The 12,773-nt window shown below is 53.9% G+C and overlaps 2 protein-coding genes across 2 annotated transcripts; both read right to left on the reverse strand.

Moving 5' to 3' along the window:
• Nucleotides 1-1,281: 1,281 nt before the first annotated feature.
• On the reverse strand, nt 1,282-3,637 carry CABS01_01006 (endonuclease/Exonuclease/phosphatase; the record flags this gene model as incomplete). The annotated part of the gene is made up of 2 exons (XM_060534386.1): nt 1,282-2,501; nt 2,557-3,637. The coding sequence occupies 2 exons, from the start codon at nt 3,635-3,637 to the stop codon at nt 1,282-1,284; spliced, it is 2,301 nt and encodes a 766-aa protein (XP_060401464.1).
• Nucleotides 3,638-11,278: 7,641 nt separating this feature from the next.
• CABS01_01007 (uncharacterized protein) lies at nt 11,279-11,500 on the reverse strand (the record flags this gene model as incomplete). The annotated part of the gene is made up of 1 exon (XM_060534387.1): nt 11,279-11,500. One exon carries the CDS (start codon nt 11,498-11,500, stop codon nt 11,279-11,281), a length of 222 nt encoding a protein of 73 aa, XP_060401465.1.
• Nucleotides 11,501-12,773: the final 1,273 nt, after the last annotated feature.

A 12,773-nucleotide genomic window follows, 5' to 3' on the forward strand; every position in this document is an offset into this window, starting at 1 on the left:
GGAAACCAACGTGTCTCCTGCATCGCGCATTCGGATCTTACCCAGTTGAACCTCAATAGTCGATTCGACCTTAAAAGGCCAATGAGTCAAAGTTCCCCGTATAATGGCGTAGCCGTGTCGATTGGAAAGACAAAAAAGGGCAATTACTGATCTCACTGAGAGGTGCTGCCGAACTCCTTTGTACCTTTGACAGCTAGCCAAACTCTAGCAAGCCGTCAGCACTAGATCCAAGGTCCCCTTGACAGCGATCCCAGACTTGCCAGAAAGGTGGGGAGGTGAGGGGGAGCAGCACAAGCTTCGATACTTCACTCACTCACTCACTTGCCTGGAACCTAGGTACTTCAAGCTTGCACTTATCTTTACGACACCTTGTAAGCTTTCCGTCTCCCGATGTCAGTAGCTGATATGGGTCGACGGCCCGAAGATGCGAGAACGAGCAAGTATTGGCATGAGCTTAAGGCGTGTGAGAAAGGCGCAAGTCCGTGAGGTGTAGATGACTTTAAGTAAGAAAATAGAGGCCACCACAGCTGAGAAGATGGGATGAAATCGAGACATCACACATGAACAGTCTGAAAAGCAGGTGACACCGACAAGTGAGTGAGAGAGTGAGTGAGTACTTTGTTCGGTGATAAGCATCAATGCCGTTCGTCTTGTGGCCTTGAGGCCTTGATAAACAGAGAAAAGGGTCGAGATGCAGCGAGAAAGAATCTACAGTCGATATGACAGACGCCGCAAGACATACCTAGCCATTCGGCCAGATCCGATCGGAGAGACGTGCAACATGAGCCCTTGCCAAGATCCCACCCACCCGGTAGTCTCATCTCACCCTCTCTTGAAGGTTCATCAGCAGCGCCAGAATCGCACCAGGGGCGAGGGCACAGTTCACCACTTCACGTTGGACACCACAAAGGCACAAATGTTTGAACGCAAGAGAAAACGCAGCTGGTTGGTGATATGTGCCACAACCCGCCCATCTACAAAAGCCTCACCCCTTCCACCCCGCCGTATTCACAGCCCCTGACGATGCATTTCCGACGATGAAGAACCGCCCCAAAGCCCCCCTGCCACCATGTTTCCTTCCGTTTCTCTGAGGTTGTTTTGTGTTTGCTGTCATCTCATGAACTTTCGCCTCCCTCGCCAAAAGACCATCCCCCCGCCAGTTCCTCCGATTCGCGAAAAGCATCGCAATCCTAAACTCCGGCAAAAGAATTTCCCTGAACGTAAACGCGCGACTGCCTTTCAAGACTAAACTACTGGAAACAAGTCGTCAGACGCCCCCGTCTACCGGCCTTGCCCGCTTCCTGATCCAAAATCCGGTTCCGGGTGCGGCGATTTCTTATCCTTTCTAGCTTTGATGACAAACTCGGCCATAATCTGAATGTGGTCGGCCGGGAAGTGGTAGTTGGGGAACGCCGGCATCCGCTTGAGGTATTCGGGATCGGGCGGGCCAAGCAGATCCACCACTTCCAATGTGTTGGTGGAATACCACAGATAATCAATGACATCTGAGAAGCCAGGCGTGTAGTTGGTGAAGGGCATCTCGTCGGGGGTGTTCTTGATGTGGGCATAGGCATCCCGCAAGCTGAAAGGGTGCTCAATACCGTCCCTCGTGAAGCTACCATACTGGAAGGATGACAGCTCTTGGTGATTGGGAGGAACGCGTCCCATAGACAATAGCTCGTAGACCGAGCTGTCTCCGGTTGAGTTGAAGTCACCGCACACGAGGAGGGGAATGTCGGTATTGTTGCGATACTCTTGGCTGGGCCCCGGTTCCTTAGCCGGCGGCGGCGCTGGCTCATCGCCGTCTTTGCCAGTAGCAGAGAAGACGATGGGCTTCTTGTCCTTGAGTGCTGGCCAGCGAACGTACTTCTCGGCGAACTTTGTGACTTGCTCCATCAAGATACCCGTTTGGATCAACTTGACGTCCGCCAACACAGACTCCCAGGCCAAATGTCCGTTGACTAGGATGATGCGTGCGCCGGTAGCTCGGCTTTCGAGGAATACCACAACGGCGATGTTGTCCTTTGGCATAACACGGTTGAAGACGTCGTGTTGATTCTTCATGTCCGGCCGGTTGATGGCGATGGCGGCGAATTCGATGACCTGCTTGTCGAGCAAGATCCACTTGCTGGCCTTGTAGAAAGTGGCGCAACCATCCACACCCTGTGCATCCTTCTCCGCCATGGTCTTCGCGCGAGTCTTGGGCCAGTGCACACCCTTGTAATCCATCTGTGCCAGTTCCGGGCTGAACTCTTCCTTGAACGCCTCCGTCGAAATCTCCTGCAGGCACAGCAGATCCGCGTCCTTCTCTCTCATTTCGCTGAAAATGCAGTCCTTCCGGTATTCCCAGTTCAATGCGCCCGTGGGCGTGTATCCGTACGTTTGCGGTGTCGCGTACTTGTCGCACAAGACGTTCCAAGAAAAGACTCTGACCTTTTCCAAAGTAGGCGAAACATCTTCTTGTACAGTAATGAGCTTTCTCGGGTTGGGCGGCATCGGAACTAAAACGAAGATTAGTGATTGTTGGCAGCATGAGACATGACTGATTGTACATACTAGGGGCTTGCTCCTTGAGGAGGTTGATCAGGCTCTTGGTGCCCTTCTCCATGATTTCCTGTTTCATGTCCGGGTCGATGGGGTTGCCCTCGATGCCGAGAACGTCGAGCAAGTGTAGAGAGCCGAGCTCGAAGGGGAGTGTCTGGATTTGATTGTCGAAGAGGAGTAGCTGGTTGAGGTAGGTGCACATGCCGAGTTCTGGGGGGAGAATCTTGATCTGGTTGAACGACATGTTGAGGTAACGGAGCTGGCGCAACTGGCCGATCGCGGGAGGGAGACTCTGAAGCCTGTTGGAGGCGATGAAGAGGTCGTGGAGGAACTGGTAGCGGAAAAGAGCGGGTGCGAGATTACGCAGTCCCTGGCCGCTGAGGTCCATGTTGTGCCAGTTCTGCCGTTCCTTATTCTTCTCTACGCTATATGGTCGTCTCCTATCGTCCGCATCGTCGTCGCCGTTCTTGCCCGAAGATGGCGGAGGCCCGGCAATGCCACGGTTCTCTGAAGCCTTTAGTCTGGCGTAGTAGTGCGGCTGGTTCTGTTCGGTCATGGCACGGTGGGCTTGCTTGGACTCCTCGTAGAGTCGGAGCTGCTCCGCCCAATGTTCAGTGATTTGTTGTGCTTGTCCTCCTCGCGTGGCTCCTCCTTGCCCGTTTTGCATAGCATTGCTGCTGTACGGGCTAGAATTCCCCATGACGCCGGAGGAGAAGGCCGAGTGGTGGCCCATTACGCCTCCATTGCCATTGTGCGCAGCATGTTCGGCCTGGGCAGCTTGGTGGTGCTGGAGGTGAGTCTGGTGGTGTTGCTGTTGCTGCTGTTGGTAGTTGTACAGCATTGGGATGCCCCGGCCGCCGTGGCCCCCATTGATGCGGGAGTTGGGGCCCTGCTGGTGATTCTGAGAGAACATCCCTAGCAGATTGGCCCGTGGGATCGGATTGGACGGTGTAGGTGTATTCGAGTCTTTGGCGGAGAATTGGCGCAGGAGCGTGTTCAAGAGTATGGCGTCGGCGGCGGTTTCTTTCGGTATGAGAGAGTTGAGGTAGAGATCTCCGACAGGGTGGTCCAGATAGCGAGTACCATCGGCCATCTACCTGAGATTCGCGGGTGGGGTTGGTTTTGGGGGTGCCTCGATTACGATGCAGCCGTGGTGAACGAGGCAATGGGTTCGCAGCAACAGCTTATGTGAGATTGGAAACGAGGGAAAGCCAGGGCAGCTCGCGTTTGCGCATGGGAGTCGAGGTACGGGTCCAGCTGCATCGAGTATCGGCTCAGGCAATGGAGCTTCCGATTACCGCAATGTATTATGCTGTCCTCGGCCGCCCATGAACCACGTCGATGATGTGAGGGTGGGTGGAAGCTTGCGTGTGTGTGTGTGTGTCGTTTGCGTGCGTGGAGAGTTTAAGGGTGGTGTTGATTTTTAGTCGGTCTGGTGATGTTGTCTGTCAGGAAGGGAGGGGTTTGAGATTAAGCTAGACGGCGAGTCGAGTCGAGCGAGCTCGCCCGATGGGGAGAGCGTACGTGGGAGGCAAAAAGCTGGTCAATGGTGTCGAGACGCGCTGGATGCGGCACAAGAGGGTCTAGATGAGAACGTGTCTCGTCAGCAGAGCGAGCTTGGAAGAGTAAGACACGGGACTGAAGCAAGGCCCAGGAGCAGGAGTCGGATAACGGAGTAGGGGCTGGGCCGCGTCGTTGCGACAAAGGCTCGGCTCGAGCAGTGCCCCCCCTGGTAACCTTCAAGGGCGGGGAATGGGTTGATGACATACCGTAGTGAGCGGGCGCGATGTGTTTCTGGCAATATCTCTAGAGCAACCAATGGATACTGGGACTGAAGAATGCGGTCGGAGATGCAGAGGGTCCAAAGATAGAGCCAGGTGGTGGTGGAATTGACTCGATCTTGACGATAGAGCAGACACTGGGCACCAGGCCCGCGAGGTTGCGAGCTCTGGTGTCGTCACGTGATGAGGAGAGCTGCACAGACCAGCAGCTAGACGGAAGAGCTCCACCCAAGTCAAACGTGACCGCACTCGTGACGCTGAGTCATCAGTACGTACACTTCCTTAGCTAAGCGTCAGAAGTAACTGAGGTAAGGTGGAGGAGGGAGGGTGGTGAGATAGGTCAGGTACTACCTTATACCGTTGAGTTCAGGTGGTGTGACTTGTGGCGTGTTGTGACGAATGCGGTGGAGGAGATACAAGACTTACTGACCTGTAGTCGCCAAATCAAAAATAATACCGATTGGGGCCATTTGACTGTGGGCGTGTCTAATGGCTCTGGGGAATACTCCGTCACTGGTTCATCAAATGGGTTATTGAGGCTCATATGTCACGTTGGGAACCAGAACGAGTGCAAAGCGACTCTTGATATGGCATGATGGAAGGTTTCATAGTATGATGTTGCCAAAGGAAATTTTTCACCAACTCTATTAACTTCTTTTTGGAGAAATTGACATTCAAAGCCCCGATACTTTTCAGGAGTCAAATATCTAGGAGAGCTCTCACGTAAGATCAAAATCCTTACCCGCAAAAAGTTTGACACAATTCGATTATATTGAGATTCTGTGAATCTTTTTATGATTAGACTCAAGGAGGATGTATGAGCTGTCGTAGAGTGTACATCGCTCGCCTTGTCGGCACAAACAGTAAACTTTGGGGATCTAAGCAAGTTTGTCAACATGGACCATGAAGAGCTCATGAAGGGAGTGATGACGCCAGCTTGTATTGTACAACTGTTTGGGGGAACTTAAATCAGTAATTAGAATGCGGGTAATATCGGCTGGAGTTAGGTGTGTTTTGGCACATCAGATTTCCAAACGAGAACGTGTTTCACGAAGGGTTTTATTGCCTTTGCAATAGGATTTCATCGGCCATTGACGTCCTCTTACAAACATTAAGGACGTTGTGCTGATTCCTTCGGCTCTTCGTCTTCCCAGTGCAACATTCGCCTCGATGCTTGAGTTGAGACCACGAGAGGTGCGATTGGAACCCATGAAAATCACGAGGGGATCAAGCAATCTGGGCACATCAAAACTTCCTGAACTATATTCACGGACCAGAGTACAGGATCAGACTTTTCTTTCACCAAGACTAGCCACAAATTAAGCACTGGCGCAGTATAGGCTTCATGTTCTACGGCAACATCATATATAAGGGATCAGGATTAGGGTCTTGTGAGAGGTTGAGCGACGTCAGCTTGGCGTAGCGTCAACACTCTTCATCTCTTACTTAGTTCTTCCTTACATCTCCCTCAAATGTTGTAATACACTACTTCCGGTCGTTGGGTTTCTTTTGTCTGTCTGGTGCTGATCTTGTCCAACGCTCCTTGCCCTAGTGAGTCTTCGATCCCGCAGCCGATGAACGATACAATGCCCTGATCTAGCACAAGCAGACATTCGTCGGTGTTTGGGTATAGTTTTTTTTTGGTAAAGTCCAAAGAGCCGAGATCGGAAAGAACAAAGTAATATCAAGGTCTCGCGACAATTTGCCCTTGAGAAATGGGTGGAAAAAAAAGAGAGTGGCAGGCCAGCAGGGTCTCTATAACTTTATGAGACCTCGACCCCGGGCGACCAACATGCCATCCCGAGCCGCTTTCCCCGCGGGCACCTTGCCAGACCCCGATTCCGTCTTCAACCTTGATGTCAGCCTGTCATCTGTGCCGCAGGGCCAAGCCGGAGCAATAAACGATTCCCCCATTGGGTGCCCTCGAAAATCAAGTTCCAGGGAACTGGTATCTTTGGTTCAGAGCGCCATCACATATCATACAACGTGCTGCGATAATCCGGGGTAAACCATAGGATCAACAGGGCGTTGAAAAGCGGCCGCGGAGGCAAACCGGAAAGTCGGGACAACTGCCCGGGGAAAGCGGCCAGATACCGGATATAACAAGCTAGATGCTCATCTCAATGGTGGTAAGTCCTGGACCTTGATCGCCTGTCCATGTTCGACGGCGGCCAGTCGACCTTGTCATTATCAAAATGCGACAGACGGAGACTGAAAGCGCGAAGATAGTGGCGAGAGAGCTGGTTCCCATGAGCCTCGGCTCAGACCAGCTGGCGACTCATGGACACGCCTAGACTCGACAACCAGGATGGGATGCCTTCTGCCTTCAGCGCCTTGCCCTCGTCAGCCGTCTCGAACATGGCCACTGAGGGCTTACTAGTCCATGCTGGGTGTTGTCGAATATCTTAGCCAGCCACTCAGTGACCAGGGTCGGTGGGATGCGGGGGAAGTGCGGTCCGGGTCGGTTTCGTTATCTTGGTCTTGTTCTCTTCTGACGCCATTCTAGACTCCACAACGTCTTATCTGAGTTATCGCGACATTCTCAAATTCGAAGGAGTGCACAGATACGGGGCAAGACCGCTGAAAGACCAAAGTCAGCATGGGTTGAAGTTGATAGACCAAGGGTGGGAGTTCTTGTAGCCCCTCGTTGGTGTTCATCCCAACATCTCATAGACCGAAACGGCAACGAAGCACATGCCATGGTGCCAGACATGCAGTACAGTCGGTATCCCACTTGTCACTTCCGCCCATACGCGTCCTCAACGGCACGCAATACTCAGATGGTGGGCAAAGCTCCGGGTCGAGGCCAACGGCTGCCTATCCAAGACTTTGAAAGATTGGCTGCTGCAAGGCCTGCACACGAACGATGGGAATGAGAGAGCTGCTATAAGACCAGGCTGGCAGTGCCGAACGGCGGCCAAGGCCCGAATTGGGAATTGGTGGCGGGCGCGTACGGAGCTGGGAGCAGAGAAAAGGGCCCTTGCAATATGCGACATGCAACATGCAGCTGCAAGTGCAAATATGTGCGGGCAAGTTCGCAACTTCTGAGCCCCTCCCCCCTCTACTGCGTATGTCATGTAGGCATCGGACATGGCCACGGGACCACGGCGGAGAAACGAATCATCGAGGTCCCCGATTGATAGGCTTGCTCCGGGCTTTTGACTTGGAGCTTCCTTTTTTCGGACATCGGGGGAATTTGATGTGCTGGGTCTGCTAGGTACTCTGCTTGAGGAATTGGATGGATCGTGTGCCGTTTGTCCGGTTTAGGTTGTATTATATAGATAACCTGTCAGCTCTTCTCTCCACGAGTGCACCATACAAACGCCAGACTTGCATCTGTCGGCCAGCGACTGCTGCTGGATCATCAGACGACAAGACTTGGTGTCTTGAGAAAGAAGAAGAAGAAGAAGAAGAAGAAGTCAATCCAACCAGGAGGAACAGAACCTTAGGTTGAGAGCATATTGCCTGTCTTAGGTAATCTGGTGAGTCGCAACTTCCGTCCGACAGGTGCTTCCTGCCCATTTGAACACGGCAACTAACACGGCGATTCTTGGCAGGAGCCCCCGAGTTGACGGAGGAAAGACCTGCTGGACCTGCACTTTCCACGCTTCAGGCATTGTGTACCTGCGCCCCTGACACTTTGGACGGCAAAGCTTCGATGTGTTTCCAAGCTGCAACTTCGTCATTTCAACCTCACATCATCCAAAGGCTGTCTGTTGAACATTTCGCGGGAGAGAAACGGCACATTCACCAACCCCTCTCTCGGCTTCGCAACCAAGCTAAAAGTCGAAAGTCGCGGTGTGCGCAATTCCCTCACCTCGACCGGCCATCCAGCGGATCAGGCACACCTGCCGGTACCTAGACTCCGATTCCTGGGGTTCTGGCTTCTGCACTGCGGCTGCATGCTGTCTCGGGCGCCGAAATCGCTCACCCGCCGCTGAAGATACCATCCTCCGACTTTGGCAACCCATCCCGTTTGGAGCAACAGACGCGGCATTTGATTTACTTGCTTGGCTCTTTTCGTACAGCCTCCGAATACACGGGCAAACTTCCGTCCTCAGTCTTCGTCACCCACCGCCTTGGGAGTCTGGCAGTCGGGATAGTGTCTTCATCATTCATGTGATAATTGAGACACGGCGACGATCTGACTCTACCGCTCGACCGGGTATCCATAATTCGTTTGATCTTCTTTTGCGGATGAACGACAGCGATCCCAATTACACCAGGCATCAAGCTGCGGATTAGCGCTACGGCCCAACGGCTGCGACTCTATACGGATACTCAATTGAGTCAATCATTCTGCCTCGACGCTGGCAACCTACCCCTCCGTACGGAGTAGTACTTGCCATCTGTGCGAGTATTCGCCCATCGAATTTGACTCTGCACTCTCGGAGAAGCCCCGATCGACCTGAACTAGCTTGGCCCTGCCTTCATACCAAACCCCCAGTACATGTTCGGGAGGCTTGTGAGCCCAAAGGGGAGAATCTGCCTGGAAACCCAGCGGAAACATTCGTCACAATTCATTCACGTTGCTTCGTTTCTCCCTCTGAACCGCCGATCTTCTCGCCAGACACCTATTCTGCAAAACAAGGTTCAGAGGATTCTGTTGCCGGTGCTGGGCGGAATCCACCGACCGGGACGGGGACAAGTTGCAACGAGGCCGCACCCACTACCACGTTACGCTATCGGCACTGCACCCCAACAGGCAGGACGCAACACACGCGACAGACAGCCTGCACCGCACCATTGACAGCTGCTGCGGAATCTAGCAATCTGCTGCAGACAAGTCGCCCAGCTGGCTACGAAGGGAAGGTCCCCCCACGCTCTAGAACTCTCCCCCAGAAGACATATCGAGGGGAACGTCATTATCTCCGACAAGCACGAGATTCTGCTTTTGATCCCTTGGCCAGACTCAGACTCCCAGCTAGTCATCACCAATCGCCCGTCGTCTTATAATAGCACCGTTCCGTCGTTGTGGCACGCGACGAAAAAGCGCACACCACTGACCAGTTCGGATCAGCAACGGGCCACGGGGTGGCACTGCCAGCTGGAAACAACACCAGTCAGTGGCTACGCAAATCACAAGTGACAGAGTCAGCTTGCACGCACGGAACGGGACGAAACAAGACAGGCGGCACGGCAAAATAGACCTTGCAGCCATTCGACAGGATTCGATATACGTACGTAACCAACACAGGCCATCGCCGACAAGACGCCGCGGTGAAATTTGATCCATCTATCCCCTCGGTGACATTTGTCTGCGGGAACCGAGACGAGGCGAGACGGGGCGAAGCGACGGAACACCAAACAAGGGATCCGGCTCATTACAGTCGCTCAGACAAGGGCCCGGACCTTGACCGTACGGGCACCCTCTGCTGGATTTACCGCGAGGAAAGACCGGCCGGAAGCTTGACAACAAACGGACGGAAACGAGGCGACACAACATCTAATTCCACCAGCATTGTCCTATCGCGTCCTTCAGCGGTCATTGGCCCTCTCTTTCAATAACGGCCACTGCGTTGGTCCTTGGGGCAAGGCGACAACGAGGCAAACACGACTCTTGTTCAGCTCGGTCGATTTCCCATCCAACTCAAGCGCATTTCCAAGCCAGCCAACCAGGGCCCGTCAGTTATCCGTCATTCCAGCGACCCCAGTCCCGTCCCCACCGGGGAACAAGCGGCCGGTATCCCGCCGTCTCAAGATTTCAGAAAGAACCTGGTCCAGGTTCTAGAAGGACGGGGCAAGCTCCGGCGTACTTGACTCTTGCGTGCCTTCTGAGCTCCTCCAACAGGACGAGGTATCCTCTATCCGGCCGGGACACTGTCGAGATATTTGGGCCAAATCGCCGAATCCTCGGCGAAGCGGGCAGCAACAGCCATATTCTAGTGACGCAAACTGTGGCCACCACGATTTTGATACCTACCAAGTACCGTTTTTGCGTACTCTACTCGTAAGGAGTACGGATACGTGATTACCAGACATAGCCTGACTAAGGGCACACACTCGAGCAAAGAGGAGCGATTATCCAGCAAGTCTCCATTACCTACCCGAAATCAGCGCGGCCCGGTCCACTCCATTACCAAGAGGATCAACACTCGACACAAAGCACCCATACGTCAAAAAACAGGGGCTAGCGTCTTGTTTTTTTCGTCTTGCTGGTCACCGAGGGCCCGCACGTCCTCGCCGGTCAGAAATCACCTTGGCTTGAAAATTCAAGGTTCACGCCTTCATTCAGCTTTCAGTCTTCTGCCAACCGTACGGATACGATAGATTGACTGCACTCTACCGGGGGCCTGGTTACCGGTGCCCTCTCTTGAGCCCCTTCACCGTTCTGCTCCTCGTAGTAAGGGGTTTTTGCACTTGCAGGCGTCTCTCAGATCCTTGGCTTACCGCAGCAAGGGTCAACGGCAAAGGACAAGCAACAAATCAACCAGGGCCACTGACTTCACAGACCGGCCGACTCTGTTATTGTCGGACCTGCTTTCCCATCTGTCTGTCAAGCCTTGGACTAGTCCGTCATCGAGTCTCAAGTGCGAAAGAGGCAGACCCGGCGGCACAGAGCCGAAGTTTGAGACAGAGACATTGGAACAAAAGAACGGCAGGGCCAGAGTTGGGCCAAGTGCACCAAGTGCCCCACGAACAAAGAAGCTCTGGGAAAAGAAACACAATTGAGTGGGCTTGGGTTGGAGAATTACAGCACCGGGCGTCCCGACGAGCTGGATCGGGGGCTGAGCGAGGCGTTTGCTGGCCTCGTCCCCTTGGAAGTTGGTGGGTGGGAAAAGCCCACTTGAGCAGCCACACTCGTTCTTCAACAGCTGCTGGATTGCCGCCGAGTGGTCGGCGTGAGAGAAAAGAGCAGGGAAACCATCCATTGCGTCCTTGACATTGACGCCATCGTGGGCGACAGTCGACCAACAAACCAAGTTTCGAGCTGCTCAAGTGCTGGCTTGGTGTTAGTTATTGCTCTCACCGAACCCCAGTCTTGCCGCCCTAGTGGCTCCTGTCACGCCGGAGCTAGCAAGCTGAAGAGGAAATTCGTGGAGTAATAGTGACGAGTCCGCTTGGGAAACAAGTGGGAAGCTTTGACGACACAGGCACAAACACCACCACAACAAACCAAGCAAATCCAACGAACGCCAGGCACAGACAGATACGTGCAAAGTGCCGTCATCCATCGGGGTTATTGAGGAATCGGACACTGGCAGAATAAGGCTAGTCTTGGTTGGCACTGCGATTGGCAAGACGGACGGCGCACCGACACAGGCTACGCGGCGCAGAGGTGAAGCCTCCGACGTGGATCACCTTGTCGGGGGGTCACAAACAACAATCCCACACAACAGTAGACGAACGACACTGGCCAATTAGAGACCAGAGAAAGGCATTGCCCTTGCTATTACCTCGATTGCCCTGGCCGGGGAACGTTGGTACCGTCCAAACGGGTTTCCCCTGCCGTTGCGGATACCCAACAGGCCTGTCGACGGCGTCTGCCCTGCGCTGCCTCGCCTTGCTTACTCGCTTGCTGGCTGGCCACATTCCCGAGTCTGGGTTGTTTGCCGCGCAAAGACCTCTCCCAAACTCCGAGTTGTTCCTGCGCGATAATCAAAAGGCACACGGAATAGTAAAGCGACAGTGCCGGCATACCTACACGAGCTCCCGTTCTCGCGTACTTTTGCTTATCAGATAGCCCGAGGTCTAGCTCTGCGAAGCTACCCCATCTTGGTGTCTAGTCTTGTCAAGCTGGGCCGACTTGAGACGCGGCGCCGGGCGGGAGTACAAACCTTCGTGGGCTTGTGTGTGCTAGCTCATCAGCATTGGTTAGCACGTTATTAGCTAGCAGCGCACCACTCTACAAGTGGCAGACAACCAACGAGAGCGCGCCGACGACAAGGCAAGCAGGCCAAGAAGCATTCAGCAACTAACAACCGCCAGTAAGCAGCATCCAACTAGCGTCCAGTGCTTCCCTTCCCTTCCCGTCACCGAAGCCGGGAGCGCCAGGACCGCCGCCCAGTCAGAACAGGATAGGTTCTGTACACTGACTGCTCTGTGTCCTTTCTTTGGTTCCATTGGCAACGGACCAAGGACGGGAGACACTTGGGCGCCCTGCTATTGCGACGGCAGCGACTGCGACGTGGTACCTGCAGACAACCAAAGTACCTCGCCCACTCCTCCGTACGGCGAGCGAGCGACGCAAGGTGCTGCTGCAAGGTACAAGGCGGCCAAACGAACCTGTGGTGGACCCCGTTCGGTTCCCCAGCAAGCTCCAGCAGCCAGTTACGTCTGGTCAGCGTGGGTGTTTGTGTGGTGCGTGTGGTGAGTTTGTCCCCTCATCTTGTTTTTTTTTCCATTTCTTTCTGTTCTCTAGATGGTTCCCGCCCGGTATGTGTGTGTGTGTGTGTGTGTGTGTGAAGCGGGCAGACGAAGACGAAGAAGACGGCCAAGGAAAAGAAG

Source organism: Colletotrichum abscissum (assembly GCF_030869225.1).
Source record: "Colletotrichum abscissum strain IMI 504890 chromosome Unknown Scaffold_2.1, whole genome shotgun sequence".
NCBI lineage: Eukaryota > Fungi > Ascomycota > Sordariomycetes > Glomerellales > Glomerellaceae > Colletotrichum > Colletotrichum abscissum.